General features: G+C 43.5%; 1 protein-coding gene across 4 annotated transcripts; it reads right to left on the reverse strand.

Annotated features, from left to right (window-relative positions):
• Window positions 1-105: 105 nt before the first annotated feature.
• gfi1aa (growth factor independent 1A transcription repressor a) lies at window positions 106-26,270 on the reverse strand. Of its 4 annotated transcripts, XM_052010848.1 has the most exons (8): window positions 26,253-26,270; window positions 17,261-17,310; window positions 14,170-14,373; window positions 13,129-13,308; window positions 11,810-12,201; window positions 8,874-9,011; window positions 6,517-6,682; window positions 106-3,363 (listed from the first exon to the last, which is right to left on the reverse strand). In XM_052010848.1, the coding sequence occupies exons 3-8, from the start codon at window positions 14,282-14,284 to the stop codon at window positions 3,185-3,187; spliced, it is 1,170 nt and encodes a 389-aa protein (XP_051866808.1). In that variant the 5' UTR covers window positions 14,285-14,373; window positions 17,261-17,310; window positions 26,253-26,270; the 3' UTR covers window positions 106-3,184. The 4 variants fall into 4 exon arrangements, with proteins under 4 accessions (XP_051866808.1, XP_051866807.1, XP_051866811.1 ...); XM_052010847.1 differs by lacking the exon at window positions 26,253-26,270 and having other exon boundaries at window positions 17,261-17,496; XM_052010851.1 differs by lacking the exons at window positions 17,261-17,310; window positions 26,253-26,270 and adding an exon at window positions 16,286-16,358.
• Between the last annotated feature and the right edge of the window lie 216 nt (window positions 26,271-26,486).

Below are 26,486 nucleotides of genomic sequence, written 5' to 3' on the forward strand. Positions count from 1 at the left end.
AAAAAAAGGCATGAGCTTCTGAATATTCCACAAGTTGCTAGTCTCGGAACTCCTGGTCCTTTTTTACTCGGAAAGTTAGTTTTTGATGTGGTGTGTTGTCACTGACAAACAACGGTTACAAATGGAAGATTGTTTGACTAAAGTTTTCGTTTTATTAGAGACCTTGGCGTCATGAATAAATAAACTGTAATATATTATAGTATCACACACGTTAACTGAAAATTCATACACTTAAGTAAAGTTTACTAGCAATTTAGTAGCCTCTATTCATAAGCTTTACACCTTTACACCAATTCTAATGCTTTCCAGACAACAACTAAGTTCTAATATCTACTCCCTGCCACATACGGGTGCGAAATAAGAGCAGGGTTTATGTTATTTAGTGAGTCTCATATTTTAAGACGACATTTCAACTTACTTTTTCAGATTTAAAGTAGTTTGAGGAGTCTACTGTGGACTACGCTTCTGATTCCGAATTAACAGCTTGGACTGCTGGAACAGTTCCTAACGCTCAAATACTGTAAGACACTTGATGATACAATACATTCTTGCAGGACGGAGTTTATTGAAATGACGTTGGTTCCAATTGTTCTCTCAAACGTTTAATGATTTTTTTCAGCACGCAAAAGGCTGGAGGAACTCAGCGGGTCAGGCAGCATCTATGGAGGAGTCCCGAAGAAGAGTCTCGACCCGAAACGTCGACTATTTCCCTCCATAGATGCTGCCTGACTCGCTGAGTCCTCCAGCTTTTTGTGTGTTGCTCCAGATTTCCAGCATCTGCAGTCCCTTGCGTTTCCAAATGACTTTATCACCTCACTTGGGGGGAGAAATGCTCAGAATGAGTTACAATAAATATTATATTCAACTATTTACCAAAACCCATCTCCTCTGTACAACTGCCATTTATCTTCTAGACCCTTAGTGTAAGGGTTTCTTGTAATACAATAATTGGCCGAGGGTCTTCTTCTTCACAGACAGAACCCGGTCCATTCCCGGTCCGTGGATTCTGATGTGGGTAATGAGGCGAAAGTAGGACCCACAGGCTCTGCCACAAGTGGGGCAGGAGGAGCCTGGCAGAGCTGGCGGATAGGTAGTTAGAGAGGTGATCTTCCCTTTCTATTACTTACATTGGGCTTCTGGGTGTTTCTATGAAAGAACATGACATTCTCCACGCAATCCTTCACCATCTGAGCAGTCATGGGCCAGGCATTCCTGAGGATGTTGCAATTTTTTTTCAAGGAGACTTTGAGAATATCCTTGAATTGTTCTCTTTGTCCACCTGGTAATCTCTTGCGGTGCGGGTACTTGGAATAGAGTGTGTTTCAGCACGGTGGTGTCGGGTATGCCAACAGCACAGCCCGCCCATCAGAACCATCTGAGCGTAATTGGCACCTCAATGCTGGGGATGTTGGACCCCGAAGGGACTCTGAATTCATTTTTTTGCCAGTGAATTTGGAGAATTTAGTGAAGACAGCGTTGGTGATATCTCTCCAGCGCCAGAGGCAGTCCATCTCTCAGAAATGCACTGGAGGGTCGTGATCATAAACCAAGAGCTTTTGTACTGGATTTCAGGGCTTGATCAACACTCCTTTCAGACGGCCAAAGGCTACTTGGAGGCAAAAGTGAATTTCATCATCAGTGCCTGTCAGGGTGTCATCATACACCTTGGTGTACAGCAGGGGAAGTTTGGTACTAGACCTTTGGTTTGTGGGAATTATGTGTAATGTCCATCATAGCCCGGAGCTTGTTCTCCAAAGATGTGCATACACAATCATTGTACGCACCTTGAAAACTGAAGTTGAGGTGACTTTGGCCGTGGAGTGTAGGTACCAAAAGTTGGACATTTTCCCACTCTGTGGATTAATTCTATTCCAATGGGAAGCTTGTGGGAGTTGAGGTGTACCGTTTCAGACAGGAGGGTTGAGAGAAATGTTGGACTGATGACACACTCTTGCTTGCCATTGGCCCGCCTTGAGATCAGATCTGTTGTGGCGGTCGTGTGCAGCAGATGTGAGAAGAGTGCTCCACTGTCTCTCTTGATTGATGGTGTCTTTTGTACCAATTTAGTGTCGACACTGCTCAGTGCATTTTTCTTGGAGTTTATATCTGATGAAGCTCAGGTTCATTGTGTCTCTATATTGGATGAAATCCACACTTCACTGCTCTCCAGGCAGTGGAAAATCCCACAATGACTTTCCCCGTGGCAGAATGCAGAGAGATCCCCTCCGTAGTTACTGCAATTGGATTTGTCTCTTTTCCTGCAGGTGGTCACAGTTATCATGTCTTGTAGGGTCCCTGGCACATCCTCCTCTTCCCGGGCCTTGAATTTGCGAGGGAAGTTTTAGAACATCATTAGGGATATCGTCTGCACCTGAAGGTCTTCCTGATGGCGGTGTGTGGCAAAGAGACTGGGCCCGATGGTATAACCTGACTAGGGAGTAAAACTCTGGTAGGCGTACCGCTCAGGTTGCGTGGTGGAAATTACAGGGTTTATTCGCCATCATTACCCAGCACCTGACCATCTCTCCTGTTCCTGCGACGTGCGATTAAATACCGTGTCTCCACAGAAACAAAACCATCGAATTTTCATCACTTCAACAGTTGAAACATTTCAATGGTAATGCGATGTGAAATAGATCACAAGTACTTTTACAATGCAATTGCTTTTTTAAAAAATCCATTAACATTTTGTTTCTGTAAGACTTTCGAAGGGCTTTTTCTTAGGTGAAAGTCGTAAATGGATTTAGGAAACTTTACCGAGGGTCGCGCCACTGAGGCAGATCGCCCTTTTTTTACACATAAAGTACTTCTGTTCAAAACTCACAGTGTGGCAATACGTGTTGGGAACGTTGAGCAATCGGGAATCTAAATCAGACTATACCCTTTGTTTTACATAAATTAAGCATCTTTCAAATGGTTGAACATATGCATCCCATTAATATTGTAACAGTGATGCACTTATTTACAATTATTTAAAAAGTTTGCACCTGAACACTGCACAAATCGAACAGGCACCTGATGTTAGAATCATTCTGCAGTTTAAGACCAAGCTAGACCGTAGACACCGTGGGTCACACAACTGCTATGATCATAAACCCAGGTAGAGTTTCACGGGCGGTACATACAGAATTCATAAGGGGGCCCCTTTTGCCGTGCCGGTCTCCGGATTTACCGCCTCCGCTGCCTATTTCACGTCGTGCTGTGTCTCGCGATGTCTCCGGAGATCCACTTTCCTCTGGAATCCCTTCCCACACAGGTCGCAGCCGAACGGCTTGAAACCGGTGTGCTTGCGACTGTGGGTGATGAGGTTAGAGCTCTGGCTGAAGGCTTTGCCACATACCTGGCACTTGTGGGGCTTTTCGCCTGGATCATAACAGGAAGCAAATCAGCATTTAGGAATCTGATCCAAACTACACGGAGGGTAAACTTACTTTCATCTTATAAATATAACGCACATATTTCGTAAGTCTCACTGGAAAACAAATGGTATTTGAACATAGAACAGTAGAGCACAATGCAGGACCTTCGACCCACAATGTTGTGCCGAGCTTTAAATCTAACCCCATCACTTGGAATGTAACCACGTGTATTAAGCATGGAAACAACCATATATTTTCCTTCAAGGAAAACAAACCATGTGCAGTGGAATCGAAAACGGCTGCCCAGGCAAAGATTTCGTTGCACGTTGAGGCCCATTGTAACCGGCCTTGTTTGAGCGTTAATGCCTTATAGAAGCCGTGGGCTGGTACCTGGAAATCTGTCCATTTACTGCATAAAACAGGTTGAACATTACAACACCACATACTAGGAAAGCCATCAGAATACAGACTAAAAGAGAAAGAATGCGAAACACTGGTTTGATAATAATTAAATCGGGTTCTTTAAAGCATTTACCGGCCATAAAAAAATGGGAGCAGGGATGGACCATTCGCTCTCCTTCCCACCCCCTCCCGAGCCTGTTCACCATTCATAAAGATCATGACTAATCTTTTACCTCAGTCCCATTTCCCTGACCTATCCTTTGATTCCTCTCATATTTAGAAATCTATCGTTCCCTGGTCTGATTGGACGCAATGACTGAGTCTCCACAGTCCTTCGGGGTAGAGAATTCTAAAGATTCCCCACGCTCAGAGTGAAGTCATTTCTCATCTCAGTCCCTAAAGGGCTGCCTTCTAATGTTGAGACCGCGACCCCTGGTCCTGCACTCCTCAGCCAGGAGGAACGCCTTCCTTGCAACTAAACATGCAGGCGTCAAACGGGGACAGTTATCCCAGTAATTACCACCACGCCAATGAGGACAGGAGCAGGAGGTACAGAACCAGGTTCAAGAAAAGCGACTTCCCTTCAACCATTCGGTTCTTAAACCAACCGGCAAAACCCTAATCATCACAGTTTAGCAAAACTATGACCACTTTGCACTAAAATGGACTTTGATTTTTTTTTGTTCTAATTGTGTTTTCTTGTAAAAATTGTGCATAATTTATGTTTAATGTATGTTTTTTTGTGAACGCTGCTTATATAATGTCATGTGCCTGTGATGCTGCTGTAGTTTTTCATTGCACCTGTGCATACATGTACTTGTGCATGTGACAATAAACTCAACTTTGACTTTGACTACACTACCGAGAAAAAACATAAACGTTCCCCCGGCTAATCAGTAAATGGCTGTAGCTTTATCTAAATAACAATGTAATAATAGGTCACCAACTAGTGATTGCTGGTCCCTGCTTCGGTAGTTGGTCAGTTCTAGATTTTTAGATATGGTTTCTATCAGAGTTAAACTGCAGCTAAATCAGGAAATGCAGAGACGGAGCTTGTAAAATCGAGGCGTGATGTGTCATTTTAACCATTAGCCTCGATAAGCCTCTGAATGTTGTGCTAATTGTTTATTTTTAGTCGAGATGAGCACTGTGATATTTCTCACCTACAGCACAGTAAAGAGTTAGAGCAAAGCGATTGTCCTTTTACAAGTGTCTCTGCCTCAACTCAACAGTCAAAATGCCTGCAACGTTTTTGAATTCTCTTACAAATGATACGTGTATGCAGAGTTTAAAAAGAAAACCCAGTTAGCTATGATTTTAGCTGCATTGTCACCCCCCCCCCCCACCCCTTCCCTGTTAAATGTCAGGTGAAAAGTTGATAATGTTGATTTTGAAATATGAACCCGCCTATCATTGTCTGTGCAGTTTCACCCTGAATAAAGAGATGGCCTTTTTCAGACTAGGAATAAACCGGTCCGATATCCAAGATGCATCAGAGTGCACCAACACCGCCTGGGTTTTCTGATATAAACCTACAAGTAACAAAACCTGAAATAAGAAACAAAAAAAAAAGAAAATTCACAACGAACGCCCGAAATTTAGAAAGGTTGGACGGGGTTTGGACATTTGCCAATCTCCTCTGATTTTTACAGACTTCTCTGCTGTTAACATTGTGCGTGGGTCTGCATATAACCAGGTGAACTGTTAAACACCATAATCTACCAATTATTCACAGACCCCTTGCACCGACCACGGGGCCCTGACAGATTTCACCTCATGTTCAACAACGCTGTTGGTTAACGTGAAATCAGATCGGCTCCTCGGTCTCTGTGCCTTCTATTGTCACTTCAATCTATATATAGCAGATGATCTGAGAACCGAGCTGACTACCTCCACCGTCTAGTGTGATTCACCTGTCATTTACGCTGGCCTCTAAATCAAGACCAGGCTAGTCATACCGGGTAAATCATCTTACACAAGCCGCTCTGAATAAACAGCGGACGGATCATATTAAGCCACACTGATTGGATTGCCACGATTCAATTATTAAACAGATGCCGTTAATGAAATCATTGCCAAAAGCCGTTTCTTTCGTCGGATATTGTTCAGAAAGAGATTCAATATTGCACAGGCATTGAGTTGCAATGCAAACTATGAAGAACGAAATGCACACAAAACCCAACCGGGAAACTGGGCTTTTGTGAATCATAATGAAAAAAGAAGTCAGGAAACAGAGTTTCACGCAACGGTAGGGGAAAGGTGAGGGATTAACTGAAAGTTTCAAAACCGAGATTGCTATTAATCGACCATTATCTAATTTACTGCCCGTGCAGGATCATAAAGTTGAATGGTCTGGTCCGTGTTAAATAGGAGTGAGAATTTGTTCTTTATTGCATCTTACTGCCCACTGAGCCTTTTACAACATGAAAGTATTCCTCCCCGATGTGCAAGGTTTCATTTTAGTCACTGCTGAGCAAATAAATATTTCGTATTAATTAATTCAAAGTATTATTTTGAACTTGAATATTATTTTTAAAATATTATATCCACATTTTGCATTCTGGAAAAAATGCACCAACTCATTACAGACACTGAATGTTTAGTTCGCAGTATAAATGCTTTATCTCTTCACTTGGTCCCGCCCTTCGTGGATTGACGAGATAACTTGGTTTCATTTTTGTGCAAAGGATAGGTGATGTTTGTTCAAAGCCACACTGCAAACGTGGTATCTAACCTCTGCCAAGCACTTACTGACCTGTGTGGATGAAGGTATGCTTTTTCATGTCTGACTTCTGGTGAAATCTCTTCCCACAATATTGACACGGATAAGGCCTGGTGTCTGAATGGATCAACAGGTGCGTGGACAATGTGGAAGATCTTTTAAATGTTTTCCCGCAGATCTTGCAATCAAAACTCCTTTCCTAAAGCAAAAAGAATGAAATTGCAAATCAAGTAAAATAACGAAATTACAGTTTGACTCTCGATTTATAGGGCTCAGTCCTCGAATGTGTCAATTATTTGGCAAAATATACGATACCAGACTTTTCGTAAAGACATGGCAAAAATCTAATAAAAACAGAAAACGCTGGTAACACCCAACAGGGTAGATAGCATCTGTAGGAAGAGTAACAGCTAACAGTCCAGGTCCGAGAGGGTCCCTGAAACATTAACTCTGTTTCTATCCTCACGGACGCTGCCTGACCTGCTGAGTGTTTCCAGCGTTTTCTCTCAGATTTCCAGCATCTCCAGTTTTTTTTTTCTAATTAAGCAAAAATGTCTTAATAATTATAAATGAACAAAAAATCGAAAAACCTGCTTCAAAGTGATCATAAACGTAATTTCTGTTGAAAGCCACATTAGAAATTACCCTCAAGAACAGCAACCTCACATTCCACCTGGATATTCTACAACCCAGTTCCATGAACAGTGAATTCTCCAATCTCAGGTAAACCTTACTCTCTGTGTTCCCCTCCCTCTCCTTTGGATCCACCTCTCCCATTTTCTCTGCTCTCCAGCTCTTCGGCCATGTGCTCACCCAGACTTCTTGTGCCTTTCCCATTTCTGTTGCCTTTCCCATACACTCCCCCTCCCCAGCCTCCCATCTCCCATTTTGCCCCTCCCCCGATACCATCCATCTACTCCTCACACACTTCACCCACCAGATCCCCTCCTCCATCTCTCCCTTAAACGTTTCCCATTATCACCTTCCTTACTTATCAGATTCCAGCACTTATAGCCTTTGTGTTCCTGCTCATCACCCTCCAGCCTCTGTCTCCCAACTCCACCGCTCCCCTCCCCTTCTTGGCTCCATCTATCTATCATTCCTCACCCCTCCTTGATCCACCAATCACCTTCCGGCCCCTGTCTCATCCCTCCCCCCTCTCCTCTTTACACGGGCTATCTTCCCTCCCTATTCTCCGTCCCTGATGCAGGGTCTCGACCCAATATGCTGTCAATTCCTTTCCCTCCACAGACGCTGCTCGAACCCCTGAATTCCTCCAGCAGTTTATATATAATGAATTACCAATCCAACAATGCTCAATGTAACTATCTTTAATAACTTTATTTATATGGAAGAGAGTTTGTTTTGGTCCATCCTGTCTATAGCAGCTCTTTGAAAAGGCTACTATATTTATAAATATAGAAAAATAACAGGGGTAGACCATTCAGCCCTTCAAGTCTTCTTTGCCATTCAATAGCAATCCCCCCCCCAAGCTCCTTGATGCCCTTTGTGTCCAGAAATCCATGCAACTCCTTCACCTCTTTCACTCACACTTTCAGTCTTCCAACATAACCCCGTAGAAGATACAGGAGCCTGAGGGCACGTACCACCAGACTCAAGGACAGCTTCTATCCCACGGTGATAAGACTATTGTATGGTTCCCTTATAATGAGATGGACTATGACCTCACGATCTACCTTGTTGTGACCTTGCACCTTATTTCACTGCACTTTCTCTGTAGCTGTGACACTTTACTCTGTACTGTTATTGTGTAGTACCTCAAGCACTCTGTACTGACCCAATGTAACTGCACTGTGTAATGAATTGACCTGTACGATCTGTATGCAAGACAAGTGTTTCCACTGTACCTCGGTACAAGTGACAATAATAAACCCATACCAGTATCAAATATCTTCCTTTCAACAATATTCTTAGATTCCCTTTGATGGTCACTATTGAATCTTCCACTGTCTTTTTTTAAACTATAATAATGGTTAACAGAGCGTAACAAAGTGACATGGTAATACAAATAGACACTCAGCAGATCAGACAGTATTTGTTGGGGGGGGGAATGGGGAATTGGTCATCTCTGATGAAAGGTTATCATCTTGAAGCGTTAACTCTGCTTCTTTCCCCGCAGATACTGTCTGACCTACTGAGTATTTCCAACATTTCACGATTTTATTTCAGATTTCTAGCATCTGCATATTTTTTAAAATTTTCGTTTATTGTTATAATAATATCCCTCTCTGTGATTTAGTAAAAGGCCATTGGATGGGTTACTGTTAATATGTTAAGCAGTGCTTTTGTGGAACTGCGTGGTATTTGGTTACTTGAGGCCCCAGTGCTCAGCGAAAGCTGATGGTTGTACGTTACAGGCAGCCTCCTACCTGCGAGTGAACCGCTTTGTGTTGTTCCAGACTGACCGCGTGGCCAAAGGTTTTTCCGCAAATGTCACAGGCGAAAGGGCGGGTGCCGCTGTGAGACCGGCGGACGTGGACTTCCAGACCATGAGGAGTGGAGAAGACCTGAGGGAGGAAGCAGGAGGGTTAGCAACAACAGAAGGAAACCACGGTGCTACCAGAAGTCCCGACCTGACCCAGGGCTGTGAAAGGTGACGAGCAGGCCCCAACTACACTAGTAACTGAAACACAGAGCCCAGCAGTTTCAGTGTTGCCACATGAACGCCGACGTTCCTCTGAAAATACATTCAATGCTCCAAAATCCAACAATATAACACCAAGCGAATACACACCAGAAAATATGTCTGATCACTTACTAGGAGTGGGGCAAAGTATAACTTATGAAACACATTAAATCAAAATGCTCGTTGTGCATTCGTGAATTGAGGCGTGTGGCAGGATGCCCTTGCAAACTTTTGCCATGTTTATTTTATGTCTACTCATAAGCGGATTTTATTGCATTTACGCAGTGACGTTTTGGGAGTTTGTGCAGTGTTTTAGTTATATAAACCCGAGGGAGTCAGAGATGGTCAAAGAATTTAAGATTAACTGCTTTTGTTTTATTTTAAGCTGCAGCCATGTTGCACTGACATTTTGTGCTGCTGCGAGGGGTGAGGGGTCACCGGCACTTTGGGTGATGAATATCTCAGTGAGACTGGAAGAATGATTCATTTCCACCACACCTCCGAATCTTCTCTTCTTCAGAATGAATCAGAGCCTGATTTGAACCCTTAGGTCAATCTTCCTCTTTTCGTGGGTGCTAAGCGACCCGCTGAAAGTTTCTCAATGGTAAACTATTTCACAAAATCAGAATCCATACGGTAAAAAGTGAAATTCGCCTTACGGAATAGTACAGACCTTTGCATGGTCTCCACTAGAATAATTGATCTCTGTATTGTTGGCTCACAGGAATTAGACAGAGAAACCACAACATTTAACTTTGCATAGTAAAACAGTGGATCTGAATTCATGATTACCTACGCGTGCAAATTCTTGCGATGTAATACAACAGGAAATATGAAAAGAAGCCACAGTTACAAATAGATTATGCTGGAAACACTCAGCAGGTCTGATAGTATCTGTGGGGAGAAGCAACGTCAACGTTTCAAACCAATAACCCGAAGAAAGATCTGAAGGAAATTAAAACATCAAGTATGTTTCAAATTGCAGAGAAAGTGGAAGGGGTGTAGTGAACAAAGGAAATATCTGCGATAGGGCGGAGACCAAGAGGGTGTGGCTCAAGTGATGGTGGTGCCGGCCGAGAGGGGGTGGTGAAGGCCTATGATATTTCGCAGCTGAAGATGTGCATTTAAGATGAAGAGAATAGAGAAAGAAAAACAAAATCAAGCTGAAACTGAGAACTGTTTTCTCTCTCTACAGTTGGAGCCTGACCCGCTGACTATTTCCAACATCCCCTCTTATTTCAGATTCCCACCGTTTGCAACTTCTCTGATTTTTGATCGAATGTAATTCCAATTCATATGATCTCTAAAATACAAGTACTGGTTGAACACATAGCACTTAGGGTCTTGGTTTACATTTTTCTTTCTTCTTTATGATATCCAGTGTCGTGACTGTTACAAGTGGTCACAGGCCTTCACAACTGCAATGATAATGTTGACGCTGAAAGATAAACGAGCCAACTAACAAGGGCATACAAGAAAATACTTCGGCCCGGGCCGTTTGCCCCAAGCAATTGTGAACCAGAGAGGGTCCTATTTCCGGGCCATGCGACCACTGTAAGATTTATGAAGGAATAATCTTATAGTTCGGACCAAAATGAAATTTTTGTGCCTACAAAGGATACTAATAACAACACTGGGACACAAACGAAAAACATTTGATTTGGATGAAATTGACTTTACTCTGTACTGTTATTGTTTTTACCTGTACTACATCAATGCACTCTGTACTAACTCAATGTAACTGCACTGTGTAGTGAATTGACCTGTACGATCGGTTTGTAAGACAAGCTTTTCACTGTACCTCGGTACAAGTAACAATAATATACCAATACCAATATTTAAGTTGTCAAGAGAAATTTGTGTTCCCACTCGGTCTAAAAATCAGAATTTTGATTATGATCGTTACTGCAGGAAAATGTGAACCGCTTTATGTTAAGACTGGCTCCTTGTCTGGACGCTGTTACTTGTTTCAGCTGCCACTTTAAATTCCAGGATTTATAAGGTTGTCTTTAAGGGAGGGTAGCTCGAAGTAATGTGCGTTAAAGTTGAGTTACGACCGTCCATGACTACTGGCTCGCTCTCCCTGGTGGATTTTATCCGCTCGCTACATTCTTCCAAGTCAGCCTGGGTAACCCGCCGGGTATAAACAGCTGGAACACGAGACCATTAGCTGCCCTCTCCCCAGGAGGTAACCGCCTCCTCTGCTTCAACACATCGCCACGTCGGTGAGACTGAGGCGTCGGGCAAGAACACCACCACAAGAGGTATCTGTGCAGGTGCGCGTCTGAGAACATGATAATCGGCTCCCCAAGCTGCTGCCCATGAGCTCATCAATAATATGGGGAGGCCAAGATGCTTCCTTGTGGAGTAGGGAGAATGAAAGGCAGCATCGGGGGTGGGGGTGGGGGGCAAGGAACAAGAGCTGGGGCTCGGCTGTAATGTAATTGAGTGGAAAAGAGGGCGGGAGGGAGGTCATGCGCCCGTCTCCAGATCCCAGCACTGTACATGCCCTGCCCCACGGCAACATTACAGATCCACTGGATTGGGTGGGATATGTATGGAGACTGTAGATAACATAGAGGAAATGAAGACCCTTACAACAGCTCCTAGAATGAGTTGCACGTCAGGTTTATGATGCGCCTGGTGTCCTAGAGTGTGTGACCTGGAGATGCGTTATACCTTGCTGCATTTGATGCACTTGTAGGAGCCGTTGTTAAGGAGCAGTCGGGTGCAAAGGAGCCCGGATTCCGTTTTCACTTCGTTCCTTTTCTCGTGGAAGCTGCGGCTGCGCTCATTGTACAGGGCGGGCGCGGTGCCGAGCTCGCCGTAAAGCCCGTGAGCCGGACCACGCTCGTTGTAAAGGCCGGGGGCGGAGCTAGGGTAGAGGCCAGCCATGGAGTTTCGTTCGCCGTACAGCCCCACAGCGGAGCTCCGCTCCAGAGCTGGGGGGCGATAATTCTGCACCAGGTACTTCAACTCGGAACCTGAGTAATTATTCCAGCTGTACTGCTTCAAAGGCATAGCGAATGGATGATTCTCGTCCACAGAAGGGGAGAGAGATTTCTCAGAGTCTAAACAAAAACAAGGATGAAAAGACATTGAAATTATTCCCAATGATTTTCCTCACTGTATGGTATAATTTATGTATAATTTATATTCTGTGTGTTGGCTGTACCAATATGCCTGTGATGTTGTTGCAAGCAACTTTATCGTTGTACCTGTACCTCACGGTACTTCAGAATCACCATCATATGACGTGAAATTTGTTGTTTTACGGCAGCAGTACAGTGCAAGACATAAAAATCTACAAATTACAAAAATAAGTAAATAGTGCCAAATAAAAGGTATAATAGAGGTGGACTTGTGCACATGACAATAAACTCGACTTGACTTGACATTGCCATAGTAAACGCGTACATGTAATGAAACACAATTGCATGCATACAAATTTGAACGGTTTGTTAACATTCTAACTATATTTAGAGTCATTGAGTTATACAGCACGGAAACAGGCCCTTCGGCCCAACTCGTCCATGCTGACCAAGATGACCATCTAATCTAATCCCATTTGCCCGCGTTTTGCCCATGTCTCTATAAACCTTTCCTATCCATGTACCTGTCCAAGTGTCTTTTGGATGTTGTTATTGTGCCTGCTTAGAGTTACTAAATTGTTCAGTAAACTACGAACATCAGAACACAGACAGCATTACCTTTTGTTATGACCAACGTTACTTGCAGTACAAGATTCTCCCTAAAACTAGTGCAAACACCAGAAGCCATCCTCTCGTTTACAGCAGTGCTGGGGTGATTTGCCAATGAAACAGCTTCTGTTCCCCTTCATCTGCCCTTTCCAAATTTCTAACTGACGCCCTGATTAGTGATTAGTCTAATCATTACTATTTATCAATATTATCAATATTACTAATTATCATTACTGATTAGTCAGTTCAAAGTACCGATCGCGTTCCGCCGACCGACGGCACTTGCGAGCACGTTACCTGGCGATGCCGACGGAGAAGGAGGTCTCCAGAAATTCTCATACTCGGAAGTTCTGCCACAGACGCCATCCTCGCAGCTGACGGGAGACTCCGGCACGTCGGCCGCCTCCACCGTTTGGGATTTAGGCGAAACCCCGCCTTTGGAGTCTGCAGAGAGGACGTCTTCCGGCATCTTGCTGTCTGCAATCACGTTTGGGGTAGATAGGTAATGGTCAGGGGGACTTATCAAACTGGAGGTGCAGCTGTAGTGAAAACAGCTTGTTGTCAGCTTGTAATCCATCTCTAACGCTGTCTCTATTACCAGCGGAAGATAGGCGTGAAATACCGGCATATACACCCAATAGATTCAGTAATAAATTAGTTTCACGGCGTACCTTTACTATTACAAATTATTTGCACAAATGAATAACGATATTATCGAAAATAAAATATTTGAAAATATGTGGATTCCTTGTCGGAAGTGTCTCATAGCCCAGCTTTAGGATAACTGAAATGAAAACAGGAAAAGCTGGTAACACTCAATGGGTCAGTCCACACCGGCGGGTAGAGGAACAAAGCTGAAGACCCTTCCTCATCTTAGAACGACTGAAACTAAGAATACCTGTCCCCCTAACTAATTAACACATTCCGTGAAATGGAGGACTAAATTTAACAACAAATTGAAACCCAACAATAGACCAAGCCGTCTACCAAGCATCTAAAACGATCAAACAAACCCCAGAATTTATAAAATATACTTAAGATCACAGTGACAAAAACAATGTCATACCTTCAAAGATAACATCTGAGGCGGCGTATGCATTCAAGGTTTATTTACAGGGTGAGTAAAAGTTGAGAGCATCATATTTTACCCGCAATTAATTAGAAAATAAAATCAATAAGGTAATACTTAAAAAAATCGTATTCCATTTTCGAATTGTAATGTGCAAAGTAGAACTATTCGACAATTATAACGTTATGACAAGTAACAGAAATGTTTCCAACAGAAAGTGTTGCTGTTGACTCTTTCTGTTTCAGTCTGGTGTGATTGCACTCAGTTACCTGAGGAGATGTGTGCCAGGATGTGCTCCAGCCTGCTGCTGTAGTCATCCTCGATGGGTCTGTGTTGATGGTAGCTGTGCGCTTTCTTACTCTTCACGAGGAATGAGCGTGGCATCTCGCAGCCTTACTCGCTGGGCTTGGAGAAAATCAGTTTCAGCAGCAATTGAATCTTTTTTTGAGAGAGAGGAGTCCTCGATTTGAGCTCTGTGGGATTGCACATCATTGGTTAGATATAGGCTTGTCTGACTCCACTCCGCGCGTGCGCAGACGGGCTCCCCGTTTACCAGGTGTTGTCCTGCCAGGTGGTAACACAAAGCTCCCCATACAAATCCTTGCAACCTGATTGGACAAGGCACTCAAATTAATCTTAGTTCTCTCTTTCTCCCACTGGGAAATCAAACTGACAGCAATCGGGATAAGTGACACTATTATTCTACTCTGTTACACAATACTCCGTGGACACGTTGATCCGTTCTGTACCTGAAATTGAGCTAGAGCGAGATTCTGCAGAGAAGTGTGCACATTTACACAGTAACGTTGCGAAACATCCTATTGAACGTCATCACTTATCAAGTTGTAGCAAAAAGCTCTTAAGAATTGAGAGAAATGCTTATCTTCAGCATGCACAAGCGGAAGGGTGTTAAACATCGCGAAATATTCCAACAGTACACCATCATTGTGGTCACTGGATGGTCGAAGAATAAATGATGTTAACTTCCCATTTCCAGTTACCTAATCTTGATTCGAATTTCAGTCGGAGCTAATACATTATTCTTTCTCCACCACCAGCCTAAAATAAGGGTCCCAATTGTTGAAAAGGATATTGGTGCTTCAGGTAAACTGGTCTCTGGCTAACCAGTGCATGTGGTGTGTGAACAGAACAGAAAGATTCACCCTGGCCACTGGACAGCCAAAAGAGGTCATTCAGGGATGCAAAGGCAGGGTGGGCCACTGAAGCGGACATTCATTGAAGCCCACTCCAAGCTTAAATACGCCGTTCAAATCCAGAATCCAATTGTTTACCCGTTTAAGTCACCTCGAAATTCGATGTCTGACTTTTGGAATAGAAGATACAAAAGCCTGAAAGCACATCCCACCAGGCTCAAGGACAGCTTTTACCCCGCTGTTATAAGTCTATTGAACGGTTCCCTAGTGCGATAAGGTGGACTCTTGAACTCACAATCTACCCCGTTATGGCCTTGCACCGTAGTGTCTACCTGCACTGTACTTTCTCTGTAACTGTAACACTTCATTCTGCATTCTGTTATTGTTTTACCTTGTGCTACCTCAATGCACTGTGTAATGAATTGATCTGTATGAATTGTACGCAAGACAAGTTTTTCACTGTACCTCGGTACAAGTGACAATAATAAACCAATTCCAGTTGTATCTAATCCACCTCACTAGCTTTTGATGCGGTCAGTTTTGTTTCAAAATAAATGTTTAACATTTATTATAGTCTTCGTCTAACGTAGGGAAGCAATAATCTTGCATAAACGAAAGCTGCAAATGTTCTCAGTCAACTCCTTCCTCCGGCCCCCCAAGCACCCAGTCATAAACTATTTTTTTAAATCTTTGACGCTAGGTTATATTTTGTGCCGTGATTCTCGGGTTGTGTGTTTGAGCCAACGTTTAGCTTGTTGGTCCTTCGCTTAGGTCAGTTGTCATCCATTACGGAGAGGGCATTGAACGTCTGCGTTCAAACAGGCAGCCTGTTTTGTCAGCCTGCAACGTTTACTGCAGGTAAAACTTAGATCAAATGGGTAAGCTTCTGCAGTCAGACGGTGGGAGATTGAGATTTCTCTCTACCTGCCTTTGAAATGCAGCACATTCCGCCTTCAGTGGCAATGAAATTTCCCAGTGTGAAACCGAAAAAAAATCAAAGTACATTTAGCAAACTATGTTGCCCGTCACATGTGCTGTAAACAGTTACTGCGTTCGACAAACAAGGAGGGGGGTGTCACCGCGCTGCTTCATTTCAGCATCTTTGCCACTGCGGCTTTGACTGAATTCAGAGGGCCCGCATGTGGAGGTCGCCCTTGGTGTAGGATAGAAACCTTCTCCCGTCACAGAACGAGAGCCAGAGATAGCAGCACAGGGAGTGAGAGCCCGTCACCTTTCCAGTCAGCCCCACTCCACCGTGTGTTAACACTCGCGGCAAGCACACTCCGAGTTCTAACTGCATCGACGCATCCGCGTTGCAGCTTTTAGATGGACCCGCCCATGATTTTGCACGGCACAGTTTAACTATTTCTTAACCTTTCAGTTGGCCAACGTGATTTGTGTCGAGTCAATCTGTAGAGTGCTGATAAAACAGGCAGCCACCCCTCGACTGTCCAAGGTCGGGGCGGGGCAAGGATGAACGTGGGAGCACGAATGTTCGAACTCACCTGGGCCGGAGTGAATCAATACCGGAGCGGAACCCAATTCCCAGAAACAAACAGACACTCAACAACCGTGTGAAAAGTAGCTCGATTGTGCAAGATTGGGGGTTGTACAGACATTCACAAAATAGTCACAAAATTGTGAATTTACTTTAATCTACTGATGGATTTTGAGTTGAATAAAAAGTCTACTGGCTTGTCATTGAATTAAAATTATTGGTGTTTCTGGCGTGAGATTATGGAAGAGAAATCATAACAGGATTTAACATGGCAGGAAGTAGAAATTAGCCAACGCATCTGCTTACTTGAAGGAACCGTCTCCGCTTGTTGGGTCTGACACACAGATTCCCACCTGCAGGATCGGAATCAAGGGGCGAATTCTGTCCCAAACACCCATAGCCGGCGCCCAAGGGGGGACACAGATTTAATTCTAATGATGTTGGAGTTTACGGGCGTAGATTCAGAGAACCCTCGCAGTCGGGGTACTGAAAACTACCCCGGGGAGGAAAAACACGACATGAACCCAAACCAAGCACCCCTTCGAATCCCACCTCCTGGATCCAGGGTGTAAAACGGGCCGATCAGAGAATCGCCTTCTCTCAAATCCCACTTCAGCTTCGTCGCAGACTCGATTTCTAGCGGCTGCTGCACGTTTTCAACGCGTTTAAAAATCACACAGTCACAAAAAAAGGAAAGGTTTTCCTTACCAGCTTTCACTGCATGCGGGTCATTGAGAGGAGTCAGCGGGAACCTGCGACTGTGAAGTGCAAAGTACGGCGTAAGTGATGACAGTGGAGACAGATTCTCTCCCTCTCTGCCTCATTGCTACAATCCGACTGGTCTATCAGACGTTAAAGACAAACAGACTGGGAACTAAGCAGTTTTGTATAACTCCAAACAGTTTTTTTTTCGCAGCAACCACTTCCTGCTGGTGAGTACCGCACTGAAATGCACGGAACTGCACTCCAGATAGAAAATGCTACAGTTACCTATTACTCAGGATCTCACACAGTGGGAGCTCCGCCCCAGACACATCCTGCCATTTGATTATCCTGGTTTAAAGTTGTGTGCACATTCTGTACCCTTCTCGGGCTATTCTGTTTTTGTTTAAAAAGAAACAGCTTCTTGCAACCCGAGCTATTTTTTGATACCGAGAACTTAGGCGCCAAAATCGTCAAGAGATTTATGACACTCATTTATTTGAAAGCAGAAAATTATTTCCAACCATCAGGATAATTTCCATTTCTAGCTCAGCTACGGGGAAAGACGCGGTGGGGACTGAGGGGGGGGGGCGGTGGGGAGAAGGCGGTTATCACAGACTTGTGTGTACAGGGCAGGTCCGGTATAATCAGGAGGGCTCCCGATGAAACAGGGGGCGCGGTCTACAGGACCTATTTGCTGTATCTTTCTTCAGGGATGGTTACTTTCTTCCGCACAGTTGCAATTTTAGCTTTTTTTTTAACCGAATGTGCTTGCAGACGGCAAGCCCATGAAATGATCAGTGCAACTCTGACACAGCGGCGCATTAACCTGAAAGGGTTAATGAGATGACCTTCAAGCTGTGGGCTCTGGGGTGAAACACACCTCTTCTTCACTGCTGCGGCGTGCACGACTTTTTAGTAACGTCTGTGCGTCTCAATAGTGTCAAAATTCGCTGCCCTAATAAAAACGAAAGTTTAAAACTAAAACTTCACCCCGACAGACTCGGTTTAAACTAAGTACCACGCGGGTTTCAGCATTTTCCCCGCAAGATTCAAGGCTTAACGTAACTTTTACCGAGCTCCAGAGATTGCACCGTGCCACCCGGGTTAACATGTTTATTACTGGACAGTCGGACATCAACCCCGTCACTGAAGGATTTTTGTGGGAAGGCAGGTCGGCAGACGGGAATGATCTGGGATTCTCCCGTTCTGAGCACAACTCGCACGTTAGGCAACTATTTTCCATGGGTTTTGTTGGTTAACATTTGTCCGAAATATAAAAACGAAGAACTTCTAGGCGGAATTCGGGAGTGCAGGTCCCCGGAGATTCTGATTTAGTTGTGAGCGCGCTCTGATTTGTGTTGAGCGCATGGTTGGTAACACAACCTGGCGCTTGGGGGAATCTCTACCATCGCTTCTGCAGCAAGTGCTCTCCCCAGTTTTAGGCTGAAGCTGCTTGGACTTCATCACAAACCAAGCGAAGGCGTTACTGCGGGCGGAATATCAATTTGACAGCCGCTGCGTGTTTTGTAATTTAAGGTCAAAACAGACAGCAAACCCTCGCCGCTCTTGGAACCCCTTTCCCCCAGAGCTTTTCCGATCAAACCCGATTTTTTCTCAGAAATAAAACACCCATCGCACGCAACATTCAGTCGTAGAATTTAGTTAACGGGGAAAATATAAGAACGAATGATACTTATTAAACGGATTTTTTTCTTTTTACACACGTTTGCTTAATTTGCAAAGCACTTGACTACATTTCCTTCCAGCAGTTTTGTGAAGAAGTGTTTTCAAAAGAAGCATTGGCCGTTTAAGATCTACACACAGCAGTATAAACCCTCATTTCGTGGTTAACAAAATGTCCAGCAAGTAAATTGCACGCATACGAGAAACACAGACAGCATGTAAGCGACCAGTGTAAACTTGTGAATTTGCATACCCAGCTAACCCTAGCATGCTATTCGTCAATTTATAAATATAGGCATTTAGTTCAGTGGTAAAAGTTGACGAAAAAAAAACAAACATAATAGCGATTTTTACCGATTCTGTAGAAATTCGGAACCGAATACAAATAGAGTTCTAGAGACATACGGCAGGGAAACTCTATTCTACTTCATGCAAATCATTTTTTCTGTTGAACCAATTACAGCAAAAATAACTTGTATTTATATATCGTCTTTTAAAGTGGTAAATGATTCAAATGAATCTTTCGGGAGCACTATCAAATTAAAATGGAGACCAGGCAAACCGTTACGAGACCTAAGCCTAACCCTATCCGGAGGAGAGGGATGTGGAGACATCTATGAAGGAAATGCAAGGTTTGGAATTGAAGGACAGAGGTCTTGATGGATCGAAGAAGATCTTCAGAGATAGAAATGGACGAGACCGTGGGAGGCTTTGAATATTGTAATTTTAAAATAGTAGGTGCCGCTCCCGTAATTCAGCCTGCAGGGAGATGGCTGGGGACAAGTGACCAAGAGACTTGTCAATTCCTCTTAAAGCCCTTTATGTCGGTGTGGGTAACTGCCGCCCTTAGTGATCAGGTAACACTTTCGTGAAAACGGGACTTATACCCCTGTTTATTCTCCTCTTTTATATCACCACCAATGCTTTCAGTTCTGAAGCATTATGTCACTGTGCACATGGGCAGTCCTTTGATAAATTACATGCAACTTTTTGGAGCTTCTTGTGTATGTCAATCCGGGAACTCTGCAATGGACTCCGCCTGAGGATAAAAAGGCACTGATGATGCTTTTCTTATTCTGGCAATGAGGAGAGAATGGCAAAGAATCACAGCCATTGAACCTGATGAAGATGTCAAGATCCAGTAACTCAATGGCTTCAGTAATAGGACGAAAAGCTCACTGTTAATCACTCCGTGCACTCCCTTTCTGAACACTCCCTATGCCCCACAACTCTCTTGTAGTTTAAATGTCTGTCAAATTCCTCCTAGAAAATATTCAATAACTTTTCCTGCATTGTGCTCTAAAATAGCGAGTTCCAAATGAGAGAAGAAACTCCCCCTCAACTCCATCTAAAATGGAAGACCCTTTATTCTAAAATGATACCCTCAGTTCTTGATAGCCTCACTCGGAGAAACATCTTCTCAATACCCAGCTTGTCAATTCCCCTTAAAGCCTTTTATGTCAACAACTCTTTGATTGTCCAGTGATTCCCTTGATTCTACTGGAACTCAGTTCCCCTGACATCTGGCAAGGTAAGAAATAAATTCAGTCAGGGTGGCTACACTCGATCAACATCAAGTGACCTCTGCAGAAGTGTAGTGCTTAATAAGGACCAAACTGAGCTAACTGGAACTGCACTCCAGCAAACATCAGGAGGGGAGGATCACTTCTCATCTCCTAAGCTCAATGAGTGCAGGTGCAAACTGCTCCAGCTCTCTTCATTTTCAAACCTAATCAACCCTGGAATCAAACCAGTGAAGCTTTTCTGCATTGCCTCGAGTATAAGTAAATCCTGCCATAAAAATGGACATCAAAAGTGTATTACATGTGCGTTCTTACCAGATCCCTGTGAAATGCATCAAAATGTTATACTTGGTATTGGTATTGGCTTATTACTGTCACTTGTACCGAGGCACAGTGAAAAACTTGTCTTGCATACCGATCGTACAGATCAATTCATTACACAATGCAGTTGCATTGAGTAAGTACAGAGTGCATTGATGTAGTACAGGTAAAAACAATAACAATACAGAGTTCTCCACAATCAAAGAGTACTCCATTCCTTTTGCCATAAAGGTCAGCATTACATTACCATAGAACCATAGAACAGTACGGCACAATACAGGCCTTTTGGCCCACCATGTTGTGCCGACCTTCAAACCACACCTAAGACTATCTAACCCCTTCCTCCCACATATCCCTCTATCTTAAATTCCTCCAGATGCTTATCTAAGATGCTTATTTTCTTCTTCTTTCCCCATTCCCCATTTCTCATTTCTATTTCCCTTTCTTTGGAGCAGACTCGATGGGCCGAATGGCCTGCTTCTGCTCCCTTGTCTTGTGATCTTGTGATCTTGTGAACAATCTCTTGAACTTCTCCAATGTATCAGCCTCCACCACCACCCCAGGCAGCGCATTCCATGCACCAACCACTCTCTGGGTGAAAAACCTCTCTCTGACTTCACCCTTGAACTTCCCACCCAATACCTTAAAGCCATGTCACAAGATCACAAGATCACAAGATAAGGGAGCAGAAGCAGGCCATTCGGCCCATCGAGTCTGCTCCAAGGAAAAGGGAAAAAGAAATGGGGTGGGAAAAAAAGAGAGAGAAAAAAAAACTATTCTAATCCCATTTGCCAGCCTTATCCCCATATCCCTTGATACCCTGACTATTTAGATATCTGTCTATCTCCTCCTTGAATACCCCCACTGATCTGGCCTCCACTGCTGTGCGTGGCAAGGAGTTCCACAATTTCACCACCCTCTGGGTAAAGAAACTTCTCCTCATCTCTGTCTTGAAACTGTACCCTCTAATTCTAAGATTGTGCCCTCTGGTCCTGGACACGCCCACCAAGGGAAACAGCCTAGCCACATCTACTCTATCCTTACCTGTCAACATTTTAAATGTCGCTACGAGGTCCCCTCTCATCCTTCTGTACTCCAGCGAGTACAGTCCAAGAGCCGACAAACGCTCATCATACTTAAGCCCTTTCATTCCTGGAATCATTCTCGTAAATCTCCTCTGAACCCTCTCCAACGTCAGCACATCCTTCCTAAGATGCGGGGCCCAAAACTGCGCACAGTATTCCAAATGAGGCCTCACTAGCGCCCCGTAGAGCCTCATCAACACTTCCTTACTTTTATACACTATACCTCTCGAGATGAATGCCAACATAGCATTCGCTTTCTTAACCACCGATCCAACCTGGTGGTTAACTTTTAAGGTATCTTGTACGAGTACCCCCAAGTCCCTTTGTACTACCGCACTATCAATCTTCTCTCCTTCTAGATAATAATCTACCCGCTTATTTCTACTTCCAAAGTGTACAACTGCATATTTCTCAACATTGAATCTCTTGTTTTGAGCATTGGCACCCTGGGAAAGAGGCGCTGGCTGTCCACTCTATCTATTCCTCTCAATATCTTGTATACCTCTATCATGTCTCCCCTCATCCTCCTTCTCTCCAATGAGAGCAACCCTAGCTCCTTTAGTCTCTCCTCATAATCCATACTCTCTAATCCAGGCAGCATCCTGGTCAATCTCCTCTTCACCCTTTCCAATACCTCCACATCCTTCCTATAATGAGGCGACCAGAACTGGACACATTACTCTAAGTGTGGCCTAACCAGAGTTTTGTAAAGCTGTACAGCAATTTTGTACAGCAATAACTCTTACTGTTTTGTGCATTTATTTTGTGAAATGGTTTAAAATCTGTCAGGTAAAATTCACAATTAATGTTGTGGAAAGAGTAAAAGAGAATTCAGGTGCCAGAACTTGAAATCTTTTGGTGGAAGAGGGATGTGGCTTTAGGCTAGCACCAAAGGCCAAGCATATGCCCTCCCCTGGACATTGGGGACTCATCAGAAGGATGCACTGTTGAATGGTTGTGAGCTTGGCGGTGCCAACAAAGCTTTACCAGACAGTGTGAATTGTGGCCACTATTGACAGGTAAGTGGGGCAGGCTACACATTCCAACCCAAGAATAATAGCAGGAGTAGGACACACAGACTCTCAAGTCTGCTCATCTGTTCAATAAAATCATGGCTAATACTAGATTTTTCTGCCTGCTCCCTATATCCCTTGATTTCCCAAAAAGTCCAAAAGCTTTTTATCTCTTTACGACTTGGGACCATGATGCCCCAGTAATTGCCCACCACTTAAGGAGGAGAATCCCTCCAAATATCTGTAGTGAAGGGAATGCTTCCCAATCACTTCAATGCAGGAGAAAGGCTGAAGGGACTTTGGTAAGTATTAGTTTATTACCTTCCTAATTATTTGCTGTACCTGCATTCTAACTTTTTGTGTTTCATGTAGAATCCTCAGATTCATTGGTACCGCAACATTCTGTTTAAATAATAATTCACTTTTTCATTCTTCCATCCAAAGTGATTAATCTCACATTTTCCCACATGGTACTCCACATACCAAATTCTGGTTCACTCACTTAACCGATCTGTGTTCCTTCACAGGCTCTTCATGTCCTCTTCACAAACTTGTTACCCCATCTATCTTTGTATCATCAGCAAATATAGCTACAGTACTCTTGGTCCCTTTTTCCAAGTCATTAATATAGATTGGAAGTCGATGAGGCCTCAGCACTGATCCCATTAGGTTCGTGATGCCAATCCATAAATGACCACTTTACCTTGACTCCCTGTTTTCTTTCAGTTCCCCTCTCCATACCAATATATTCCCCCTCCCCCCACAATCATATGTGCTCTTGTGCAATAATGTGTTATGTGGCACCTTACTGAATGTCTTCTGGAAATCCAGATGCACTACATCTACTGGTGCCCTTTTATCCATCCTGATTGTTGCACAGTAAAGAACTCTTGCAAATTTGTCAAACACCCTTTTATGAAACCATATTGACTCTGATTGATTGTTTTATGACTTTTGAAATGTCCTCTGAAACCTCATTAACAGTGGATAATAAAGAACAAAATTTTAAAAAAAGATTTTAAAAATTTTCTCTTTCTGTGTAGGACTAAATTATAGTGACCTTTCCACATATGGCAAGATCATATTTAAGTTTCCACTTGGGCGATGATGCTATGCGTGAGTGCTGGGTTACTGAGACCCACTTATGAATTTTTCTCATGGTTATAATATGATTCACTCTGTGACTTATCTCAAACACAAGTGAAGGGAAGGTGGGTGTTATTGAATCATGTGTTTCAAAGCTCAAGACTGCATGCAGCAGGTTGGTTAGTTACACATAAGAGCAAATATACTGGGAGCAGGAGTTGCCTAATCAGCCTTGTGAGGTAGCTCTGTCCTTCAGTAAGACTATGGCTGATGTGATCTTGACCTAAGCTGCACTTTTCTGCTTGTTCCAATACCCTTGATTGTGCAGAGGAAACTTTAGGTCCATTGTTTTGACAAATGAAGGAAACGACCTACCATTATCAGGTTAAGCAAGTAAACATTTGAGGATGAAATAATTACATCCTGAAGCTGAAAGTACCTAGAAGTTAAAGTTAATATCACAAAATTGTTATTCAAGTTTAAACTGGTAATCATGAATAAGGCTGCACATTTGAGGACTATCCAGGTGACAATCACATCTGGGTAACAATCCAACTTGGCCATCCAATACCGCCCTATTGGTCTACTCTTGATCATCAGTAAAGCAATGGAAGGGATAATCAACACTATTATCAAGCAGCTTTTGCTTAGCAACAACCTGCTCATAGAAGTTCAGTTTAGGTTCCACCAGAGTCACTTAACTCCCGACTTCAATACAGCCTTGGTCGAAATATGGACAAAAGAGCTGAACTCCAGAGGTGAAATGAGAGTAATTGTCCTTGACATCAAGGCATCAAGGAGCCCTGGCTAAACTGTAGTCATTATGAATCAGGGGCAAAACCCTCCTCTCATTGGAATCATACCCAGCACAAAGGAAGATGGTTGTGGTGGTTGGAGGTCAATCATCTCAGCCACAGGACATCTCTGCAGGAGTTCCTCAGGGTGGGGTCCTAGGCCCAACCAGGTTCAACTGTTTCACCAACGTAAGGTCAGAAGTAGGGATATTCACTGATGATTACACAATATTCAGCAGCTTTCACAACTCCTCAAATAATGAAGCCATCCATATCCAACTGCAACAAGACCTGGACAATATATTCCCTGGGCTGAGAGGTGGCAAGTAACATTTGCTCCACATAAGTGCCAAGCAATGACGATATCCAACGAGAGAAAATCCAAATATCACTCCCTGACATTCAATGGTATTACCATCACTGAACCCCCACTATCAATATCCTGGGGGTTACATTGACCAGAAACTGAACTGGAGTAGCAATATACACAACATAGCTAGAAGAGCAGGTCAGAAGCTAGGGATCCAGTGGCAAGTAACTCACCTGCTAACTCCCCACAGCCTGTCCACCATCTACAAGGATCAAGTCAAGAATGTGATGGAACACTCTCCACTTGCCTGGATGAGAGCAGCTTCAACAACACTCAAGAAAGTTGACACCATACAGGACATAGCAGCCCGCTTGATAGGCACCCCATGTGCAACCATTCACTCACTTCACCATTGGTGCACTGTAGCAGCAGTTTGTACCATCTACAGGATGCACCGCAGCAACTCACCAAGACTCCTTCCAAACCCACAACTCTACCAGTTAGAAGGACAAGGACAGCAAAACCACAGAAACCACCACCTGGAAGTTGCCCTCCAAGCCACACACCATCCTGACTAGGAAATATATCGCCGTTCATTCACTGTTGCTGGGTCAAAATCCTGGAATTCTCTCCCTAACAGCATGGTGGGCAATACCCACACCTCAAGGACTATAGCGCTTCAAGAAGGCAGCTCACCACCACCTTCTCAAGGGCAATTAAATGTTGGTTCAGCCTGTGAAACCCATATCCCTTGCATGAGCACATTAAAAAAAATCACATGATTAAGTGAGAAAACGTACAAGGTAGAAGGGAGCAGCTGGTATCAACAATACCACAATTATGTTGTCACTATTACTGTGTGGCTCTCTGATAAAAATAAATGCATCCAAAATTACAAACCATGAAAAATGCAACATAACTTTTGTGAAGTGTTCTATCACTTCCTGCAAATAAAAACCTTTGTGCAATGGTAACCCTCTGGCTTGATTAAAGTCAGAAGTTGAAGTATTCACAGCCCACAGAAAGACAGTAAAGCAGTGAAAGAGCTTTACTAAATTTTCAAGCTTCACAGTTTCATCTGCTGATTACATCTCTGTAGGCCCTTTCACACTTATTTTATACAAAAAGTAAGCTTTTCTTGACAAAAAGTAACCAAAATCCAAAACATTTCCCCCCATACCTTTTTGCAGAGTTCTGCAGCAGAGTGACTCATGTTTGGACCTGACTGTAACTATATGACACAGGAGGACTCAGGCAGTTTGCAACAGTTGACTGGTTGCTTCATTCAGTGGCAATTTTTCACCATTTCTGATGAAGCAACTCTTCAGCCACATAGGAAACTTAGAAGCTGAAAGCTCAGACTGCACAAAGAATGGCCAACAAACAATAACCAAAAAAACCCACTCAGCATTAG

The sequence above is a fragment of the Pristis pectinata genome, chromosome 3 (genome assembly GCF_009764475.1).
Source record: "Pristis pectinata isolate sPriPec2 chromosome 3, sPriPec2.1.pri, whole genome shotgun sequence".
Classification (NCBI taxonomy): Eukaryota; Metazoa; Chordata; class Chondrichthyes; order Rhinopristiformes; family Pristidae; genus Pristis; species Pristis pectinata.